Below are 21,592 nucleotides of genomic sequence, written 5' to 3' on the forward strand. Positions count from 1 at the left end.
AAAAGGTGAAGCCAATCAATGATTTTTAGTTAAGAACGTTAAAAAACCTGACTTTAATACCTGAAAAGGCAATCACTTATTTGATCATAATGACGAAGTAATTAATTTTTTCTAGGCTATTGAACTTATTTATCGTCTTATTATAATAAGACGATAATAAGACGATAAATAAGTTATTATTTATACAACGTGTAACTGTTTATGGCCTATGCTGGGCTGGGCCAATCGATCAAAATATATTCAATTAGTTTACACTTTAAATTTGATCTGCAAAGAACGCAAATCTCGAGATAGAGCGAAGATTGCAGAGAAAATGCTACTCGCTGTTCTCTTCACCAATTCTGATGGCAACATCCTGATTGAAAGGTAACCTCAGTCTTATTTCCCTGTATTCAATCTTCAATTTCCAACAATGTTGCCGTAGATCGGACGATCGGTGAATTTTAAAAGGTCTTTCGGTTAAATTCTGTGTTGTTCGTCGTCGGGTTATGCTTCGATTATGTGCTGATTGAATTTGGAGACGGAAAATGGGCGTTTGCTGAGCCTTTGATGTGGTTTTGGGCGTGAAATCTTACTGAATCGCTGTGTTAATCTGCCTTTGGTGTTCATTGTACAGATAGGGTTCGAATTGACGGCAATAAAGGAACAACTGACAGTGTTAGGGACGATATGCGCATGAGCAGGATATTTGATTCAATTTTTTCCTATCACTGGAAAGATCAGCTCTCGGACTACCAATTTATTCAAAATCCTATTAGTCCATCTTGGAATGCGCTCAAGTTGAATGCGTCTAATATTTATGATTTGCTCGTATCTTGGATGAAGATTTTCGATTGTGATGTCCCGATGATCCTTCAGCATGGGCTTTGAGAATTGTTCCTGATGATCCTACAACTGCACGATAATATTGACACTTCTGTCATTAGGACTAAGTCTTGAAGAGGTCTTTAAAAACACAAATTACTTTTACACTTATATACCGTGTGTTTATAAGAGCATCGTCATTAGTAGCACTTTCACTTTTTTCCTTTTTCATATCATGTGGGCTGCTGGAATCACCTCAATAAGTTCCGAGAAAAAGTTTAACTAGAGACAGATGTCATTTGGCAGATTCTGAAGAGACCCTGATGGAGGTCCCTATCAATGGAGAGATTTTGAGGGGAATAAAGTAAATGATAGCTGTATAGATTGAGGAAAGAAGAAGCTAAAGATAAAAAATGGCGGTATGATACACAGCAATTCTTCTCCAAGCATTGCCAAAGGAAGAAGCGAAGACATGTGTGAGAAGAACCCACGTTGAATGAACACATGCAGGAATGGGTATAAATAAAAGGAAACGTAAAAGAACAAGAAAACTTGTTTTTTCAAGAATTATTGCAAGAGCAGACTGAGGGCTGGGGGCAGGATTGGGCATGCGATCTAGATGGGGAGAACTCCGGGGGGATCTCCATTGACTCTTTCCGCATTCATCTCGTTTGGCCTCTCTTATCTACAAAATTCTTCTTTCTGATCTGTGGATGAATGATGTGGATGTTGAAGAAGATCACTAATATTCTATAGGGAAATGATTAGAAATCGTCACACGTTACTCATACAGGGTATTGTCACGAGAGAACAATGCATACAACAGCGAGGAAGAGACGAGTGGGGGAAAATGCAGTGGAGATGACTAGGAAATTGGACGAGAATTCTGGAAGACGAGCTCTCTTCTCTGGATCGCAGCCTCTATTTGCAGTCTGCAACTGATTCTTGAAAACTTAAACTTCGATGCCCCTCCCTTGGCTTCCCCCTTTATATATCTTCCAAGTCTTCTTATTGGACGAGCCTTCTTTTCCTTCTCTGGTAATTCTTGGAAAAGAAGCGACCTGTATCAATGAACCTGTTATCAACATTGATAGATCGATACTGCGAGATTCTGCATTCTATGGAATAGATATTTGATCTCATTTCATACAAGATTCTTCGGATCGATATCACTGGTATCAGAGCCACCATAGCCGCTTCCGCGACCGTGAAAAATTCTTGAATTCAGCAACAACCAACACAGATCTACGACGGCATGGACATTCGTTCGAGGATCATCCAAACGTTTGATTGACTTCAACCATAAAGACCAAAGGGGAACCATAGAATTATCTCCACTTACACAATGGAAGACTTAAATGAATAAGGAAAACAGAAGGTTGTTGACCAACCGGATACCGCTGAAATTCTTTCAAACGTTCTCCAACAACTGCAATCCATGAACTCCAAGTTGGAAACTACTGCTACACCGACCACTTCTGAGAACTCAATTGAATCCAACAGGAGGTACACGAGAGTTCCTATTCAACAAAATACGTCATCAGTTTCGGAAGGGTGATTTACCTTACTTCAATGGTACACGTGCATAAATTTGCTCAACTGCGCTGAGCGGTTCTTCAAGGTAAACTGTGTTCCAGATCCGAGAAACTTCATTTAGTCTCTTTGCATATGGAAGGCCCTGCCCAACGTTGGTTTATTTACAATGAAGAAAATTTTGGATTTGATCATTGGCTAGTATTTAGGTAGCATTTCGAACATTGTTATAAGCTTTCATCCACATCACTCTGTGAAGGTCTGATGAACTTGAGCCAGACCAGATCTGTTTCAGATTATAGATCTGAATTCAAAGATTTAGCAGCATTTCTGTCACACCTCCCAACAGAGGTACATGAGACTGCTTTCCTCAGGGGATTAGAACCGGACATCTGAGCGGAGCTAGACAAGTACAAACCCTATGGGATACAAGAGATCATGGATTATTCTATTGAAGCTGAAAGCAATCTTCAAGTATTGGACAATCGAACTCCATGCAAGCAACATACGGCCTATAATTCCGTTCAAACTTATATTACAGGGCCAAGTTGTACATATACACCTGGGGTTCGACGTCAGAATGATACGGTGCACATAAAGTCTACACCACAAACTACAGTTACAGATCAGGGAATTAAACTAAAGATGAAGAGGCTGGTACGTCTTTCCCCTGAAGAATTATTGGAAAGAAGAGAAACAGGGCTGTGCTACTGCTGCAACGAAGACTACACACCGGAACACAAATGCCATAAGAAGTTAAATTACTACATGTCTCAGGAAGAGGAAGAAGAAGAGACACTGCCTATAACAGAAGAACTCATGCAGTTGGATGAATATCCGACTTATGAAGGAGCTCTCATGGCAATGCAGATGACCACAAGGGTATGTCCTCCTAGATCTCATGGATCAATTAAACTTTGGCGATTCATCAATCGGCACAAGGTCAAGATATTAATTGATGGTGGGGCCTCTTACAGTTTTATCTGTCAGAAATTTGTCAAGCAAATGGGCATTCCAATTCGCCCTCATCACAAGTTCACTATAATGTTGGGAGATGGATCATGCAAGCAAACATCTGGTATTTGCATAAATGTTCCTATAAAATGCAAAGGAATTTCTTTTGAGCACAATCTGATCCCATTTATGTTGGGCAATGCGGACATCATCCTAGGCGTACCATGGCTACGGACATTAGATTGGTACCATCGTAACTAAAACCACTTGATGATGAAGATACTGTGGCGTGATCAAATCCTTACTATACAAGCTGATCCGAGCTGAATAGGTTCCATTTTTCTCTGTTTTAGAGTGAACAGGCTCATATTGTGTGGGCCAATTCAATAGAAAGAAAAGACTGGATCAATTGGAGACATCTAACTTCGACAGCAGAGGTATATTCTTTTACCCTTAAATTTTACATTCAACAGCTTAAAGATTCCTTCCCGGTGGTTTTCTAAAAACCAAAGGCTCTACCATCATGTAGGGAATGTGATCATAGGATCCATTGACTTCCAGGGTCTCAACCAGTCAATATTAGACCATATTGGTATTAGGATATGCAGCCTAGGCAGGTCCTCTTACAACCCTGCTCAAGAAAAACTCCTTCAAACAGTTAGAGGAGTCAGAGAAGGCCTTTAAAACTTTGAACCAGGCCTTAACAACTAACCCCATACTTCGACTACCAGATTTCTCATTGCCTTTTTCAGTGGAGACAGATGCATTAGGGCAAGCAGTGGGAGCAGTGCTGCTACAAAAATCTCTCTATTGCATACTTTATTCAAGTATTATCTCAACATTCCAAATTCAGGTCTGCTTATGAAAAAGAGTTAATTGCTGTGGTCTGGGTGGTACAGAGATGGAATCATTATTTACACCGATCAGTTCAGTCTGCAGTTCCTATCAGACCATAAATAAATGCCACTACAGTATCACAAGTGGCTGTCAAAACTGCTCGGGTTCGAATTTGAAAATCATTAGTAGAAGGGGAAAAGAAAAGTCGTGGCACATGTACTCTCCCGATCTAAATCAGAAGCAGTAGATGGAAATCACAACTCCCTAATGGTCATACATTGGTTAGACAAGACAACCATAGGTCAATAAATTTCAGCTGATCCAAATCTGGCAAAAATCAAGGCATCCTTAACAACTACTCCATCTGACCACCCAAACTACTCCTTAAATTAGGGCCTTTTCTGCTACAGAAATCGCATTATGCTAAATGCTGATTCATCTTTGATTCCCCAAATTTTAACAGAGTTCCATGACTTCAATATAAGGGGACATGGCGGATACCAAAAGACATATAAACACATTTCTCAACAAGTATTTTGGAGAGGTATGTGTTAAGGCATATCAAATTTTATCCAGAGATAACGAAAAACCAGAACCGACTCTAATCTTCTTCCCCCAACAATTGCATAGTTCATGATACGGATTGAATCTAACCAGTAAATGTATCTCCAAAACAATTGTTCAATAGAAGATGATAGAAGAAACACAACGTGTAAAGAACGTCAAACTCAATGCGAGAATTGTTCTTGTAGCTTCTCGCTGGTAGATCGGCTATGCTGATGTCCGGATCGGCAACAACAGCTCCTACACGGAGGAGGATCTCCTTCCTTCTGACGTCTTCTTTTCTGCAACCAATTCGTGATCTCGATCTCGGTCCCGCTCCCAGCTTTATATAGAAGTTCCCGCGCCTTATTCAAACCTCGCACGTGCTGTATCAATTGGCACGTGCGATTGGAGATTGGTGCTGTCTCTTGCTGTGATAAGTCTTCAGCAGAGACTTATCAGTATGAAGAAGGCAATAAAAATGTGCATCAATCAATGCCTTATCTGTCAACACTACAAATTATCTACTTTTTCACCAGCAGGATTATTGCAACCGTTAACTATCCCAAACCAAACATGGGAAGATATCACAATAGTTTCATTGAAGGTTTACCAAACTCTAACAGTTTTGATTAGATCATTGTCATTGTGGATAAGTATGCAAGTATGCACTTTATTTCACAGTTATTTGTTAAAGAAATTGTGAAACTACATGGGATACCGAATTCCATCATCTCTAATAGAGGTAGTCTGTTCACAAGTCACTAATGGAGAGAGTTCACAAGCTACAAGGGACACAATTGAAGGTTCAGTTCTTACCATCCTGAAACGGATGGTCAAACCAAGGTTGTCAACAAGGGATTATAATGCTACTTACGATGTTTCACTTCAGAAAAGCCCAAGAAGGGGCCCAGTGGCTCCATTGGGAAGAATATAATGACAACACTTCTTTCCACACATCCATCATGATATCAACTTTTAAAGCTGTGTATGGAAGAGAGCCACTCTCCAAACTTTGATATGGCTCAACCCCATCTCCATTTGACTCTATTGGCCCCTGTTTCAGGAATGGGATTTAATGATCACTACTTAAAAATCACATCTGGCAAAGGCCCAATCCAGAACGGAAACTCAGGCTGACAAACATAGAAGAGATGAATCATTCTCAGAAGGAGACATGGTGTATCTCGAAATTCGATCGTATTGATATAAGTCCCTGGCCAAAAGATCATTTGAAAAATTAGGACCCAAATACTTTGGTCCACTTAAGGTCCTACAATAGATTGGTGCCGTTGCTTATTGTTTAGAGCTCCCAGATCATTCATCGATTACACCCAGTCTTCCATGCATCACAACTTAAAAGAGCTTTGGGACTTATTAATATTTCTCAACCTCTTCCCTCCTTTCTAACTTCAAAATGGAAATGGTAGGTCTTACGAGAAGACATCCTCCAAGTACGACATACAGCCCGAGGAACTGAAGTATTAGTCAAATTGGGTAATCTCCCGACAGCTGAAGCTACATGGGAGTATGCAGAACGCCAGGGCAAGACCTTTCCCCAATTCAAGCAAGAGGTCAAGCTCCAACTGCATGGAGGGAGTAATGATACACAATGATTCTTCTCCAAGCATTACCAAAAGAAGAATAGAAGGGACATGTGAGAAGACCCCACATTGACTGAACACGGGAGCGGGTATAAATAAAGGGAAATGGAAAAGAACAAGAAACTCTTTTTTTCAAGAATTCAGTTGCAAGTGCAGACTGAGGGCTGGGGAGCACGATGGGGCTTGCCAACTAGTGGGGGAGAACTTGCGGGAGATACTCCAACATCAATATCTTATCTGCTACATACTTATTTCTGATGATGTAGCCCAGAAGCCCATTGTATGAGGCCCATTAGCAAGTTGTGGCCCAAGAAGGAGATTCTTCTAGAACTGACAGGATCTGCAGCAATATACCTTAAGCCCCTCAAAATCCTCTGACAGGATTTTCTCTGACAAGATCTTCTGACAGGATTTTCCCCGACAAGATCTTCTGATAGGATTATCTCTGACAGGATTTCCTCTGACAAGATCTTCTGACATAATCCTCTGCCAGATTCTTCTTCTGCCAGGATCTCTGCTCTAACTTGTCAGATCTGCATATCTTCTGTTTTGTCCCATCAGGATCTTCTTGAGCCACACAAATATCTCCTGACAGCTTCTACATGCCCCAGAATCTGCAGGATATAACTGCTGAGGCCTGACAGGCTGCTTATCCCTTGTTTTAGCTTGTCAGATTTGTTTTTCCCAATGTTTTGACCTGTCTTATCATGGGTACAGTCATTATGGACGACCCTGCACTTCTTGTGGCCTATATAAGGCCCCCATGTACCCCTGAATGATGATTAGTGAAATCTATTGTCTTGTTGAAACTGTTGTTTCTCCCCTCTGAGTGTTCTCTTTGTTAGAGAGTGCTTGTGTGCTTGTGGATTCAAGTACAACCCCTTGTGGACTCAAGGGTTGAAGAGGCTAGTTCTGTGGATTCAGGACTTAGCTACTTCAAGTAGAGCAAGGCTTGTGGTCTCAAGTCGTGTTCCTACACTGTTCGTGTACTAAGGCTGCGTCATCTGATCTGTGGATGAATATGTTATCAACATTGGCAGATCGAAACTGCAAGATTTTGCATTCTATTCAATAGATATTCGATCTCATTTCATAAAAGATTCTTCGGATTGATGTCACGGTACAGGCCCATATCGGTGCCTTTACCTTCTAAGGAGCATCTACCATATGGATCTTCCCTCTCGTAAGTACGGGATCTCCCGTACTGATCAGCCCCAACCGTTGTGTCCCGGCTCCTTTTGATAAGTCACAAGGAAGAATGTATCAAAGCAAGAGGAAGCGCCAAGAGTCTATCGCACGTGACAACTAGCGCGACACGTGCGGACCAGAAATAAAGCATAGGAAACTCTACATAAAGAGAGGAGGGGAGAACACGACGCCCAAGAAGTTGGTTATGACGATTGCAGGCGACTGGAGATTCTCCTATCGCGGGCTGTTGGCACCGATCCAGATGACAGCTCTTCTCCTTCCTTGTCTCTTGGGTTCCTCACGCCCCATCCCTGTTTTTCTCGTGGGAACTCTCCTCAGTGTACTTCGTTCTCTGGGATCGATTTCCATCTTGTTCTTGGCACAGTTCCTTTCTCTGAACGACTTTCTTTTATTTTTGTTTTGGATATGATGCATTCCTGCTGAGATCTCTTACTTCTCATTGGGAACGCTAAACAGAGTATATTCAGTGTGGGAGGAGTACTCAGTTCTACATTTTTAATTGCGGGTATCTTAACACCTTTCATCTTCCCTTTCTTGCCGAATCAGCCTATGTGGTTACATCTTCTAGCAGTTTCTCTTAGGAGGAGGTTCTACATCTATTTAAAAGGAGACTCCTAACACGAATGACGAAAATAACCCTGAGAGGGTACGGGAATTTTATCAGGTTCCATCATTCCCTCTTGCGACAGGCTAAAAGTAGCGCATTAGCAAATTAATTATCTTCCATTAAATTTATGTCCTCCTGCGCAGTCTCTGGTGAGACCTCCCCCCTCCCCCAGCCCATTTAGTCCAAGTATGTGATTCACTACAGATTGGTTCTTTAATAAAATGACCACATTAGTTCCTGAGTTCTCATCCCAATATTCATCTTCCTATTTTTAGCCTCTTCATTTCTGAAGAAGAATGTACATCGTGGAATCAAATAGGCCTGTAAAATTTTCTCCCTTATACCGCGAAAAATGGAATGGAGGCTCCAACCGTTACCTTAACGAAATTGTTTGTGTTCTAGTTAAGTCTTATCTCCTATGGCCATATTTGGTGTCTGATCACGATTCTTCAGTGTTCCCTGAGGTAATATCTCTGGGACAGAGGTTGATATTTCTGCTTCTCCTGATAGAATTCATAATTCCAGAAATCATGATGTCTGGCTACTATTCTTTGAGGAACACTGGCCGTCCATCATTTTTTATAGTTATGGAACTTCTGAAGTTCTGGCGATACAAGTAGAAAATACGTTCCTTACGGGGAGCACAAGAAGAGAATACTGAAAGTGGATGGATCTGAATGCATGAAAAATTCCAACTGCATTCTACTAGTCAGGATTTTGGCTTTCACCTGCTTTATGTTTTTTAAATATATATACTCCTTTTCCATGTATGTCAGGAAGTTTTGGAATTTATTTGTGTAATATTTGTCCCAATTTGACTTTTCTAGTAGAATTTATTCAAGTACAGGGAAAGAAGATGTTAACAGAAATCCTTTGTTTCAATTTAATGTACAGAAAACCAGAAATTGTGGCATTAGTTTTTAGGAAGTTACAGATCCTTGAAGATTCTGATGGGGGATAAAACAGAATCATAAATTAACAGCTCCCAATAAAAAAAACCTCTTTTGTCCCTACTAGTAGGCATAATAATATCTTTGTATCTTCATTCATTTACTCTAGCGCATAAATTCTGATGAAGATAAGTCTCTATTAATGACCTATTTTTTCTCGATATCATTTTTTTTTTTTCTGAACGACAGGGCTATTTATTAACCACATCCCGCTTCATATCATTCGGTTTTTTATTTTAATGAATGAATCAGTAACCATTATGATATTGGTGTGGTATTCCAGGTTTCATGGAGTTCCTGCAGAGGAAAGACTCCACTGGCGGTCTTTCCTTGTAAAGCTGGGAGCTGATAATCTTAAAGGGGCAAAGAATGAGGAACTCTTTGTCGCCTCCCACAAGTATGATTCCCATCAACTTTGAACCTTCATCAAGATAAGTCAAATAACTATTTTTTCCTTTGTGGATGAATATCATCAGATTCCGAAGATAGTGAATGACACTGAAGCAAAGAAAATATCAACGAACCCTTGGCTTAACACTTTTTGAAAAAGAACTCTCATTAGAGAGAACAAATAATGATGAGTAAACGTTTTTTCTGAGAGAACTGCATAAAAACCCATTACATCCTTCAGAAAGAAAAGTATTAAATGAATTTAATATAAAACCCCCTCTGAATTGCTACACCTTTAAGAGTTATAATTTTCAGACTCTCCAATGTAAATGACACTTGAACTCTGTCTCTTGGTTCACTATGCCAGAAATTCTCATTAATATTAATATCCTTTGGATTTGTCAAATGTTACCGTCTGCTAAGTGAAAGAGAGAAAAAAGAAGAGTTTATGTTTTCCAGAAAGAAGTGCAAGCCTCTAACATGAGCAATTTTTCTCTCCATTGAATTCTGACAACAGTACGAGTTATAAATTTTCTCTGGTTATCCAATGCAAATGACATTTAAAATTAAATGTTGACATTCTCTGAATCTTTCAAAATGTTTACGACTGGTAATTAAAAGAGCTCTAAATTTTTTTCTATTCTGCAGTTTGTTTCTTGTTCCAATGTTTTCCCCTAATTTTCGCTTTACTTATTTTGCCATCAGGTCGGTTTACATCATTTATACTGTGATTGGGGATGTGTTTGTATATGTTATCGGCAAGGATGAGTATGATGAACTGGCATGTGAGTAAATACCCTCAATGTGCTTTTTAAGTATCTTAATTTTGTAACTACCTCCATTATTGGGAACCCATGACATTTTAAATGGCGTTCTGAATATAAAGAAAAAAAAGTTCCTGAGGGAATTTTTTAAGGATCTTGAATTTGTTTATAGGAGTTTTTTATTCTTTCTTTCTCACAGACGCTAACAGTCTTTGTTGTATGCCAGTGGCAGAGGTTATATTTACAATAACCTCCACTATCAAAGATGTTTGCGGAAAAGCCCCAACTGAGCGTCTCTTCCTTGACAAGTATGGAAGGATATGCTTAAGCCTGGATGAAATCGTGTGGACGGTAGGCTGATTATTTATTTTTCTGTTATAGGAACAATATTGAAGCATAATAAGAACAAGAATTAAAGAACTCACAATCAAGTTAGCATTCCTTTGGATCACTGTTCAGTTGACCTACAGTCTTTCAGTCAATGTTCTTTTCCTTTTGATATGGAAGATCTCCGATAGCCCGAGCACCTTCTCAAGCTCCCAGACAGAATTCAGTCTCCTTCACTCCAGAGGTCACCAGCTCGAAGAATCCCAACAGCCAGAAGATCATGAGATTTCCTTGTCTGCCTCCTTATATAAGCCCTTTTTAAAGGAATTATTCATGAAGGTGACAATTACCAATCATATAATAGATGTAGCATTCCTTGTCGGAAGGCAGTGAACCATTTGGAAGATTAAGGTTACATATATTTGGTTTTGGAAGATTGTAGGTGCATTTAACCTAGTTTAGCTTTAACCCTCTGACAGTGCATGGGCTGACGTCTCCCTTATCCCAGGATTCTCTTCATCCCAGTACTCTCTGACTTTGTTCTCTTCGGCTCTTCTCATCCCCATGTCTCTCGCATGTTAGACACTTTGAAAGAGAAGATCTACCCTTTATTCCTTAAGTGCAAGATATGTTACATCTTTGGCAGTAAAGGATCGCATTGGATGGTCCCATCCATGGCACTGCATCGCTGAGTCATCGCATGTTATTGCACGTGACAACTGGTTGTTGCAATCGCCGTCCGTATGAGGGATATTAACATCATTAAGAAATGGGATAATTTCCCTTTACATAGATCTTGCCTTCCCCTTAGGAGGCCAGGCAAGAAGATGTAACCGTTGGGGCTGATTTGGCATGAATGGGGGAAAGAGGAGGGAGACGGAGAGTGTGGTTTCCCTATGCTGAAGTGGAGTTCGGTATGTCATCTTGAGGGGAATTTTAATCCACATTCATTGAAGGCTATGGTATGTCTGCTCACTCACTGCATCAAAGCCTTTTTGAGAGTAGAGAAACAAATACTGTTCAAGAGTATCGCACTGAATTCAAAGCTATTATTTCCAACTTCCGCTGGTTCCACCTGAAATTAAGACATACCATTGGGGTTTATTAACAGAGATCCGCAGAGACGTCTTAAAAGGTAGACCATACGGGTTGAAAGAGATGATGGACTTGTCGATCAGAACTGAATCCGATCTAGGTGTTTTGTATAGAGCATGGAAAACCCCTCCCCCTATGCCAAATTAACTCCTCATCAGATTCAAACTCCACAACCAATAAACACACAACCTCAGCGCCAGCAAATCACTCATCCCCATCATCCAGGCACAAGAGTAGATGGAAATGCTAACTCCTCCAAAGTCCCTCAATCCAGAGCAACACAATGCAACCTTGATAGATGCACCAGAAGAAATATAAGAATCACAGATGCAGAATTTCAACAGAGAATAGACAAGGGTCTCTGCTAATACTGCAAAAATCGTTTTAGGCGGGGTCATAGATGCAAGAAGAATCTGAATTTGATCCTCAGAAGATTCCTTCAAAGATCTGGATGATCCAATCCAAACCGACGATGAGGCCATTACTGAAGGATTGCTTTTCTTAGCCAGAGTCAACCTCAGATTAACTCAACGTCATGCTAATACGGGGTGCTTAAAGATGTGGGGTAGCATTCAAGGGTATCGAGTAGTGGTCCTTATCGATGGAGAAGCCATTCATAACTCACTAATCCATTATATTGCCGATTTTACCAATACCAGTACTAGAGGGACCGAGATTTGATGTGTTGCTGGGTGATGGCTATATGAGATCATTGCCGGGCTGATACGCAGCGTTTCTTCTCTAAACGATGCCAAAGGAAGAAGCGTAGGCACGTGTAGTGGATTCAACGTTGACTAAGCATGTGGGAGTGCAGGTATAAATAAAGAGCATCGGCAACCAGAAGGGCATTATTCAAGAAGTCAGTAGCCAAAAGTGGCAGGGGCTAGGGAAGCAGGATCGGGCCTGCCATCCAGAGCGAGGGAGAGGACTCGAGGAGCCCTCTGCATTTCTTTTCTCATTTTCGTCCTCTGATTGTGTGTATCTCTCCGTACTCTTCCAACTGACCTTGAGTTTGGCGATTCTAGTCCTTCTCTATCGATCAATAAACGAGTGTTCTTACCATTCGGATCCTTATATCAATCATATCTCCAACCGTGATTGTAGATTGATATCACGGGCATACGCTTAACTGGTTCACTACATATACAAGGGTTCATAGTGGTGCATGACTTCCTTCCATTACCCCTGGGGAGTTTGATGTGGTGCTGGACGTTCAGTGGCTTAAGACTGGATTGGCTTTACTCAAATAATAACATACTCACTCTCATAATTTAATGGCAGGAGAAGTTATATATGCTGCAGTCGGACCGTGATTTCAGACCTCCCAGTCGACCTTCTTAACTGTAAATACCAGAGATGATGTGTGGAAAGCGTCAATTCAGGAAGTTACGAGTACCATGAGAAACATTACAGTCTTTGATCGAATAATGACTTTACCTCCAAGAAGAAATCTGGACCATAGAATACATTTATTTACAGTTATTACCAGGATCAAAGCCAGTGAATGTTAGACCCTTCTGTTACGCTTATTTGCACAAAAGCGTAATGGAAACAAACATTCAAAAATTAACTCCATTATTTGGCCATCGACCTTCCCATTTTCCAGTCCAGCGTTGCTGATACAAGGATGGCGGATGGAGGATATGTATAGATTACAGAGCCTTGAACAATATCAGTGCCTAATAGATACCCCATACCAATCGTTGATGAATTATTCAAGGAGTTACAAGGAGCTTCAATTTTTAGAAAATTGGATCTGAAATCTGAGAATTACCAAATCAGGATGCATGATGGAGATATTCCAGAAACTAATATATTCCTGACAAAACCCAGGGCAATCATAATGAATTTAGTGTAATGCCATTTGGTCTGTCAGCTGCCCCAGCAACCTTGCAATCTCTGATGAATTCAAGCTTCAGACATTATCTCAGGAAGTTTGCTCTGGTCTTCTTCGATGAGATATTAGTTTATAACAAGAATTCAATGGATCATGATAAACATCTCCAAATGGTTATGGATGTTTCAAAAGACAACCAGTTATGGATAAACACCAAGAAATGCAGTTTATTTCAAGATAAAATTGAATATCTGGGCCATTGAATCTCTACTGTTGGGGTAGCTACTAATGCAGGCAAGATAGAAGCCATTCAGAATTGGCCAAAACGTCCCTGTCTGAAGCAGCTAAGGGTATTCTTGGAACTGACAAATTACTACAGGAGGTTTATCAAGTATTATGCAGTTATAGCCTATCGGCTCAACAAGCTCCTCAAGAACTCAATCATGTGGACATCAGAGTCCAATACAGCCTTCCACGCAATGAAAAAGGTTATGATTTCAATTCCAGTTCTTAAATTACCATATTTCTGTTGAGACTGACACTTCGGGATTTGGTGTGGGAATAGTGCTCGTGCAAGAATCCCACCCTATTGCCTATTATAGTTGGGCCTTATCTGATAAAAAACCCAATCCAAATCTATCTATGAATGAAAATTGATGGCTATAGTCTGGGCTGTGCATAAGTGGGAGCACTGTTTACTGTTCAAAAAATTTTCAATCCAGACTGATTGGTTCACCCTACTCCGCAACCATACCATTACTGGATTTTCAAACTCTTGGGTTTTGATTTTGAAATAAGATAAAAGCTGCAAGAACAATCTAGTTTCTGATACTCTGTACAGGTGTATGGAAGATCCCTCATTAAACAGTATTGCGGTAACACATTGGCTAGACCGACCACTGCTAGAAAAAGAGATTGATACCGATCCAAAATTATCAGCAGTCAAAAATTCTTTGATTGATAACTGTCAGCAGGCGCTCTTTCCCTTTCTTTTATATGTTTTGCTATTTAGCCCTGTATTTCTCTTAATTGTGTAAGTACCCTTATGAGATCCGTTGAATTCGGATCCACCATAATGGATTCACGGAGACCCAATTGATGTAACCCAGTATAAGTACTGGGTAACTCCTCTTAATGAAAAGCAAGTCTTTTTTTGGTTGAGGTATGTCACACTTAGCGGCTGGGTTAGGACAAGTGGAGAAGACAACAAGGAGAAGCTTCCTGTTGATGTTCTCTTTTATCAGCTATAAGCTGACAATAACAGAGGTAAACCCTCCAACAATACCTTGCACAATTACCTGCTCTTCTATGAAAACAGGTTAATGTCAGCTTTGGACCAGAGAGGTTGGATCCCCAGAGTAGATTTCTTCTCCTCTGGGAAACCCTAAGAGACACCTCAAGATCGAGGAGCCAAAAAAGTTCTCTATTCAGTATGTAACCCTGGTTTAAATACCAGGTTGAAGTACACCGTATTGGGCTACTAGTACAGAGATGAAAATAAAGAACGAAATAGGCAAGTCAAAATCTAGCAAAAGCATAAAATAGAAACATGTATCCCGGCTGACAGTTAGTACTCCCTGCAAATTCCGAGCTAATACCCCTGGTACTAAAGGACCTTCATGATGCTGATACCACCACTTGTTTCAACTCCCGGAAATAACTATCACGAGATAGTAGATCTTTGATATAGAAATGTTATTGAAGCTTCAAACCACAATGTAGCCGATTCGCGAACAGAAACAATGTGTAGAAGAAGAGTTCAAGAAGATAAAATGAGAAAAACAAATCCACTCGACTAGATCAGCTCCTGTCCAGCCGCGGGGCTCCCGTTGCTCCGGCCTCCGGTCGCTCGACCGCACAATTCTTGACAATCTCTCCCTGTACTCTTTTCCCCCTCGATTTGGGCTTTTAAAGCACATTCTCACTTGCGGCCCCGCACGTGTCAGTAACTGCCCTCCTTTGTCTCTTTCTTCTTCTTTGGTACTTCCGGGTAAAGAACACATCAGATGCTTAGGTTGGGGGGCATGGTGGATATCCCAGCAATTCTATTGGCAAGGGATGAAAAGCAAAATCAAATCATATTTATCATAATTCCATCTTTGAAAAACACATAAGTCATCATCACTTAGCCTGGCCAGGTTTTTACAACCATTACCAGTCCCTGACAATATATGGGAAGACATATCATTCGACTTTATCAAAGGTCTACCATCTTCTAATGGGTTCAACATCATTCTTGTTGTGGTTGATAGACTGAGTAAGTATGATATTGTGAGAATCCTCACGACTACACCAGTAGATTGATCGAGAGAATGTAGGAAAGAAAGAACAATATATTCACATAAAACCCATTAAAACATTACAACGAATGCAATCAATCCTTTATAGTCTTGTACACAAGAGGAGATGACCGTTGTAGTCCAACGGTCATCTCTTAATGGGCCCGTGCGAGATGGGCCGGACTAACACCCCCCCTCAAGTTGGGTATAGATGTTGAACATGCCCAACTTGGACACCAAAGCTTGAAATTGTGGGCCAGGTAGGCCCTTCGTGAAGACGTCAGCTACTTGCTCCAAAGTCGGGATGTAATGGGGAACAATAAACCCATCATCGATGCTTTGCTTAATGTAATGACGTGCCACTCGTGCATGCTTGGTCCGTTCATGCTGGACGGGGTTCTTGGCCATGGCAATAGCGGACTTACTGTCTGAATAAAGAGTGAGCCCCGTACCAGGAAAGAGATGTAAGTCTTTTAAAATATCTTTGAGCCACATGCCCTCACAAACACCCTTCTTTAAGGCACGAAGTTCAGCTTCAGCACTGGAGAGAGATACTTCTTTCTGCTTTTTACTTCGCCAGGTAATGAGGTTGCCTCCGATAAAACTGCAATAGCCCGTGGTGGACCGACTATCCTCAAACGACCCTGCATAATCAGAATCGGTGTAGAGAACCACAGTAGGTTCTCCGCCCGTCCGAAACAGGAGACCTTGGCCAATAGATCCTTTAATATAGGCAAGAATGCGATTGGCTGCTAGTTGATGTGACTCCCGAGGGTCACTCATAAACTGACTCAAGGAGTTAACGGCAAAGGCAATATCAGGGCGAGTATGGTTGAGATATAACAGTCGCCCAATAAGTCTCTGAAACGACGCCTTGTTCACTGGGGCATCTTGACCATGCTGCTCAGCCTTTAGCTTGACATTGATGTCGACCGGAGTAGCTGCTGGACGGCAGTCCAATTTACCGGTTTCCCGTAATAGATCAAGGATATACTTGTGCTGGGACAGGACGATTCCAGTCTTAGAGTATGCCACCTCAATGCCCAAGAAATAGGTAAGAAGACCAAGTGCTTTAATATCAAAGGAGCTAGTGAGGTGTGCTTCAAGGCTCCGAATTTCGTCCACATCATTCCCCGTGATTATAATATCATCAACATAAACAATAAGAATGGCGATTTTCCCGTGAGGACTATGCTTGATGAATAACGTGTGGTCTCCTTCACTCTGAAAAAACCCGGCAGCTAGCATGGTTTGGGAGAATTTTCCAAACCAGGCGCGAGGGGACTGCTTGAGGCCATATAAAGATTTCTTAAAGTGGCATACATCGCCTGAATTGCGACCCAGAGACTTGCCTGGGGGTGGTGACATGTACACTTCCTCTTCCAAGTCCCCATGTAAAAATGCATTTTTGACATCATATTGAAACAATTTCCAATCAAATAGTGCTGCCAAAGCGATAACACACGAATTGTATTCAACTTTGCCACCGGAGCAAAAGTCTCAGTATAATCAATACCATATGACTGAGTATATCCTCGTGCGACCAGGCGAGCCTTATATCGTGCAATGGAGCCATCGGAATGATATTTAATAGAGAAAACCCATCGACTGCCAACCACCTTTTTTTCAGCTGGTAGAGGACCCATTTCCCACGTATGATTTCTTTCGAGTGCTTCCATTTCCGCATCCATAGCTTGCTTCCATTCAGCTGACAGCATGGCTTCGTTGACTGTTTTTGGGACCGTCACGGTCAATAAGGCTTGAATTATTTTATTATACTCCAGAGAAATTTGATTACATGACACACAGTTTCCAACAGGATAGCGCTTTGTTTGTGTGCATGCTCGGACACCCTTGCTGACGGCAATAGACCAGCCATTGTTGCTAGGAGTGTCGGCACACACCGCTGCATCATTACTTGTATTGAGCTCTGAGATATCAGGCTGGTCTTCCTCCGAAAGTGAGCAGAGAAGCGGATCTGCAACGGGCGGTGGACCCATGTTGGGTGGTGCGGAGATTGCCAGATGCTCATTGTCACTCATCAGCACCTCCAAGTCGAGGTTCCCATCGGATTGGCTTTCTGCATCATGAAACATCCTTCCCTCGTCAAAGGCGACATCTGCTGTAGTGTAGATGCGTCTGGAGCTGGGATGATAACATCTGTAACCTTTTTGAGTCGATGAATACCCCAGGAATAGACACTTGAGAGCCCTGGGGTCTAACTTTCCTGCATGGTGATCATGTACATATACAACACAACCAAATATCTTGGCTGGCAAGTTAGTCTTTAAACATAAATGTGGAAATTCCGAAGACATAAGATCAATAGGGGAAGAGAAATTTAAAGTTTTGGACGCGGTGCGATTTATGAGGTGGGTGGCCGTGGCAACAGCTTCACTCCAGTACTGTTTGGGGCAGTTTCCTTGGAACAGAAGAGCTCTAGTTGTAGACATAATATGACCAATTTTCCTCTCAGCAAGTCCATTCTGCTGAGGAGTGTTTACACAAGAGGACTGATGTACAATTCCCTGATCTCCTAGATATTTTGTGACCTCTCCAGAAAAATATTCTTTAGCATTATCAGTTCTGAGGACCTTGATCTTTCTATTGAACTGTGTATTAATCATTTCGCTAAAGAGTGTAATGACTGATGGAACTTCAGCTTTTGATTTCAGCAGATATACCAAGGTATATCTAGTGAAATCATCAACAAATAAGGTGAACCACCGGTGATGAAAGAGACCCGTGGTGGAACACGGTCCCCATACATCACTATGGACACATTCAAATGCAGCGGAAGATCGATGGTTGGAAAGGGGAAAACTCGTTCTTTTGTGTTTGGCAAATTGACATGACTCACAAATCAGATTGTCCACAAAGATTCCCTTAAACAAGTTGGGGTATACATGTTTCAAAAGATAGAATGAGGGGTGCCCTAGTCTTCGATGAAGAAGGATGACCCGCTCTTCACTTTGGGTGTTGCATGCCATTTTTCGATGATTACCCTCCTCCAATCCGTCTAGTAGGAGAAGTCCTCCTTCCCGTCTAACAGATGAAATCTTCTTCCCGGTGTCCTTTATGCACAAAAAACAGGAATCGGCATCGAGAATGAATCTCAAATCAGTATCAACAACCAACTGTGTTAGAGAGAGTAAATTTGCTTTTAATTCGGGTACGTGTAAAACATCCTTTAATTGCATTCCCTTAACAAGAACAGTCCCTCTTCCTTCTACTTTTAAAACCCCACCATTAGCGGTAAAAACTTTATGACCACTAGAAACCAGTTCATATGATTTAAACAGGGATTTTTGGGGTGACATGTGGTCTGTCGCCCCTGAATCCAAAATCCAAGATGATGTTATGGAACTAGTATGATTGTGAGTAGTAAATGCAAGGTGTTTACCTGATCTGGCCAATGATGTGGAGCTAATCTTCTGCAAAAGTTTATTCACTTCGGATTGAATGATTTTCTGAATCTCGCCCCCGTCATTACTCTTCTTGGTGGAGGGATCGCTCCCTTCACTCGCAACATACGCCTTCTTCTGATCTCTAGGTACCCAAAGGCCTTTCCGGATCTGCTCCTCCTTCCAAGCCAATTTTTGGCAGTCCTTTTTTACGTGGCCCTCCTTCCAGCAATAGCTGCAAACTGGTGGGTCGGGGGGATTACCTTCTTTAGAATTTGCTTTAGGAGCCTGCATAGTAGGTGCTGTAGAAATTGGAGTACTCCGTGGTTCACCCCTTTTTGCTAGGTGAGCTACAGAGGGCTGAGGAGTAGACTCTTCTTCCTTGCATATCAATTTTCTTCGTCGCTCTGCCCCTTGTAGTTCGGAGATAGCTTCTGCCAGCGTTGGAAATCGTTCCCGATGTAGTAGTTGACTCCATAAATTTTCATATTCTGGATTTAATCCCATCAGAAACGTAAGTGTTCTGAATTTGACTTCTCGCAGATAGGAGGGGGAATTTTTATCTCACGTGGGCCATAAGAGATCCAGCTCCCTCCAAATAGCTTTGAGCTTTGCCGAATATGAAGATATAGACATGCTGCCTTGCTTCAGTGTCCTCTCTTGTTCCCGGAGATCAAAGACCCGAAAGTCACTATGAGTTTCTGCACAAGATTTATTAATCTCTTCCCACAAATCGTGAACACAGTCCATAAGTAGATAATCGTCTCTTTGTTCTTCTTCCATATTTCGTATCATCCAGTTGACAATTAGCGCTTCTTCTGACTCCCAGATATATAATTTTGGATCATCCTCTGAAGGTGCATCTTCTGTCAGATGTTTACCCAAATATGCAGCTTTAAGACTTCGTTGAGCAAGAGTAACCCATTTTTGACCGTTAACTCCATTGTATTTCATATCCAGATCAGGTAAGATCACCCTGTTCTGGATTGTAATATCAGTCTCTTTGGGGGTCGAAATTTCAGACTCCTTTTCCAACATCGTTGATCGGGATTTACCACCCATAAAGCTTACTTAACTGATAAAGAACACGAGTAGAGAATGATCGGGATTTACCACCCATAAAGCTTACTTAACTGATAAAGAACACGAGTAAAGAACACGGCACAATAATATAGTAGATTTTGTTGTCCTTTTGAAGTATCAACGTCCGCCAATTGAGTACGGCCGCCTGTTGTTGATTCTCTTCTTGAAGGCAAGACTGTTGCCGAATGGATACGGCCCCAATGAATAATCCCGTTTTGGGATAGCACAAGAGTTTTTCCCAAGGAATAATTACGGAAGAAATGCTCAATAGAAGAAATGCCCAATAGGAAAAGAATCAGACTTCGCCAACCTTTTTTCCCGCCGAAAATAGCAGATCGGACTTCGCCGACTTTTTCCGCCAAGAAGATCCGGCTTCGCCGATCTTTCCCGCCGAGAGGAATAGAACGAGCTTTGCTGGCCTTCTCCGCCGAGAAGAGAAGAACTGACTTCGTTTTTCCGCCAAGAAGATCCGGCTTCGCCGATCTTTCCCGCCGAGAGAATCAGGCTTCGCCGATCTTTCCCGCCGAGAAGAACAAAACGAGCTTCGCCGGTCTTCTCCGCCAAGGAGAAGTGAACTGACTTCGCTGAGGATCAGCGACGCACTTCACCGAGTATTTTTCCTTTCCGCCGAATCCAAAAATCGCTCTGATACCATGAGAATCCTCACGACTACACCAGTAGATTGATCGAGAGAATGTAGGAAAGAAAGAACAATATATTCACATAAAACCCATTAAAATGTTACAACGAATGCAATCGATCCTTTATAGTCTTGTACACAAGAGGAGATGACCGTTGTAGTCCAACGGTCACCTCTTAATGGGCCCGTGCGAGATGGGCCGGACTAACATATTGCATACCAACAAGGCATCCATCTTCAGAACCAATTATCTGATACAGTCCCGGTCGGGATCGTATCGATGACGGGGTGAACCCTGGCGGAGTCGATGACGCCGAGGGCTCAACTGCGGGCGGAGGAACGGCGGAGTGGGCGTCGCCGGAGAGACGGAGCTCGACAGAGTGGATGTCATAGAGAGAGGAGAGACTACTGGAAGGTAGATAACAACTAACAACTCATGTTCTGCCCTCCAATGAGGAGGGCTACATATTTAAAGGGAAACGCCAGGGGAATGCAAAAGACGATAATGCCCTGTTAAGCCTCCTTAGGAGCCCAACGTCGTAGCCTTCCACCAAGTATCTTGCCCGTAGAAGAAGGCACGAGGAGGGAATAGAGGGAAGGACGGAGACGAGTAGCGGAGTCGTCGGTCGAACTCAAATCAAACGTAGTAGAGTAAGAAGATTGTTCAACACATAGGCTAATGACGAAAGTAAAGATAGTTCTCAAGAGAAGGCCGGATCGGCGTCCCCTCCC

At 41.8% G+C, this 21,592-nt stretch overlaps 1 protein-coding gene across 2 annotated transcripts in view; it reads left to right on the forward strand.

Moving 5' to 3' along the window:
• The first annotated feature begins 207 nt into the window (after window positions 1-207).
• LOC144716141 (SNARE-like superfamily protein) overlaps window positions 208-21,592 on the forward strand; it is a 34,521-nt gene continuing 13,136 nt past the window's right edge. For both annotated transcript variants that reach the window (XM_078591199.1, XM_078591198.1), the window contains exons 1-4: window positions 208-366; window positions 9,325-9,438; window positions 10,137-10,216; window positions 10,422-10,546. In XM_078591199.1, coding sequence (XP_078447325.1) covers window positions 209-366; window positions 9,325-9,438; window positions 10,137-10,216; window positions 10,422-10,546 — 477 coding nt within the window. In that variant the 5' untranslated portion in view covers window position 208. The remainder of the gene's footprint in view (window positions 367-9,324; window positions 9,439-10,136; window positions 10,217-10,421; window positions 10,547-21,592) is intronic.

The sequence above is a fragment of the Wolffia australiana genome, chromosome 20, assembly GCF_029677425.1.
Source record: "Wolffia australiana isolate 7733 chromosome 20, ASM2967742v1".
Classification (NCBI taxonomy): domain Eukaryota; kingdom Viridiplantae; phylum Streptophyta; class Magnoliopsida; order Alismatales; family Araceae; genus Wolffia; species Wolffia australiana.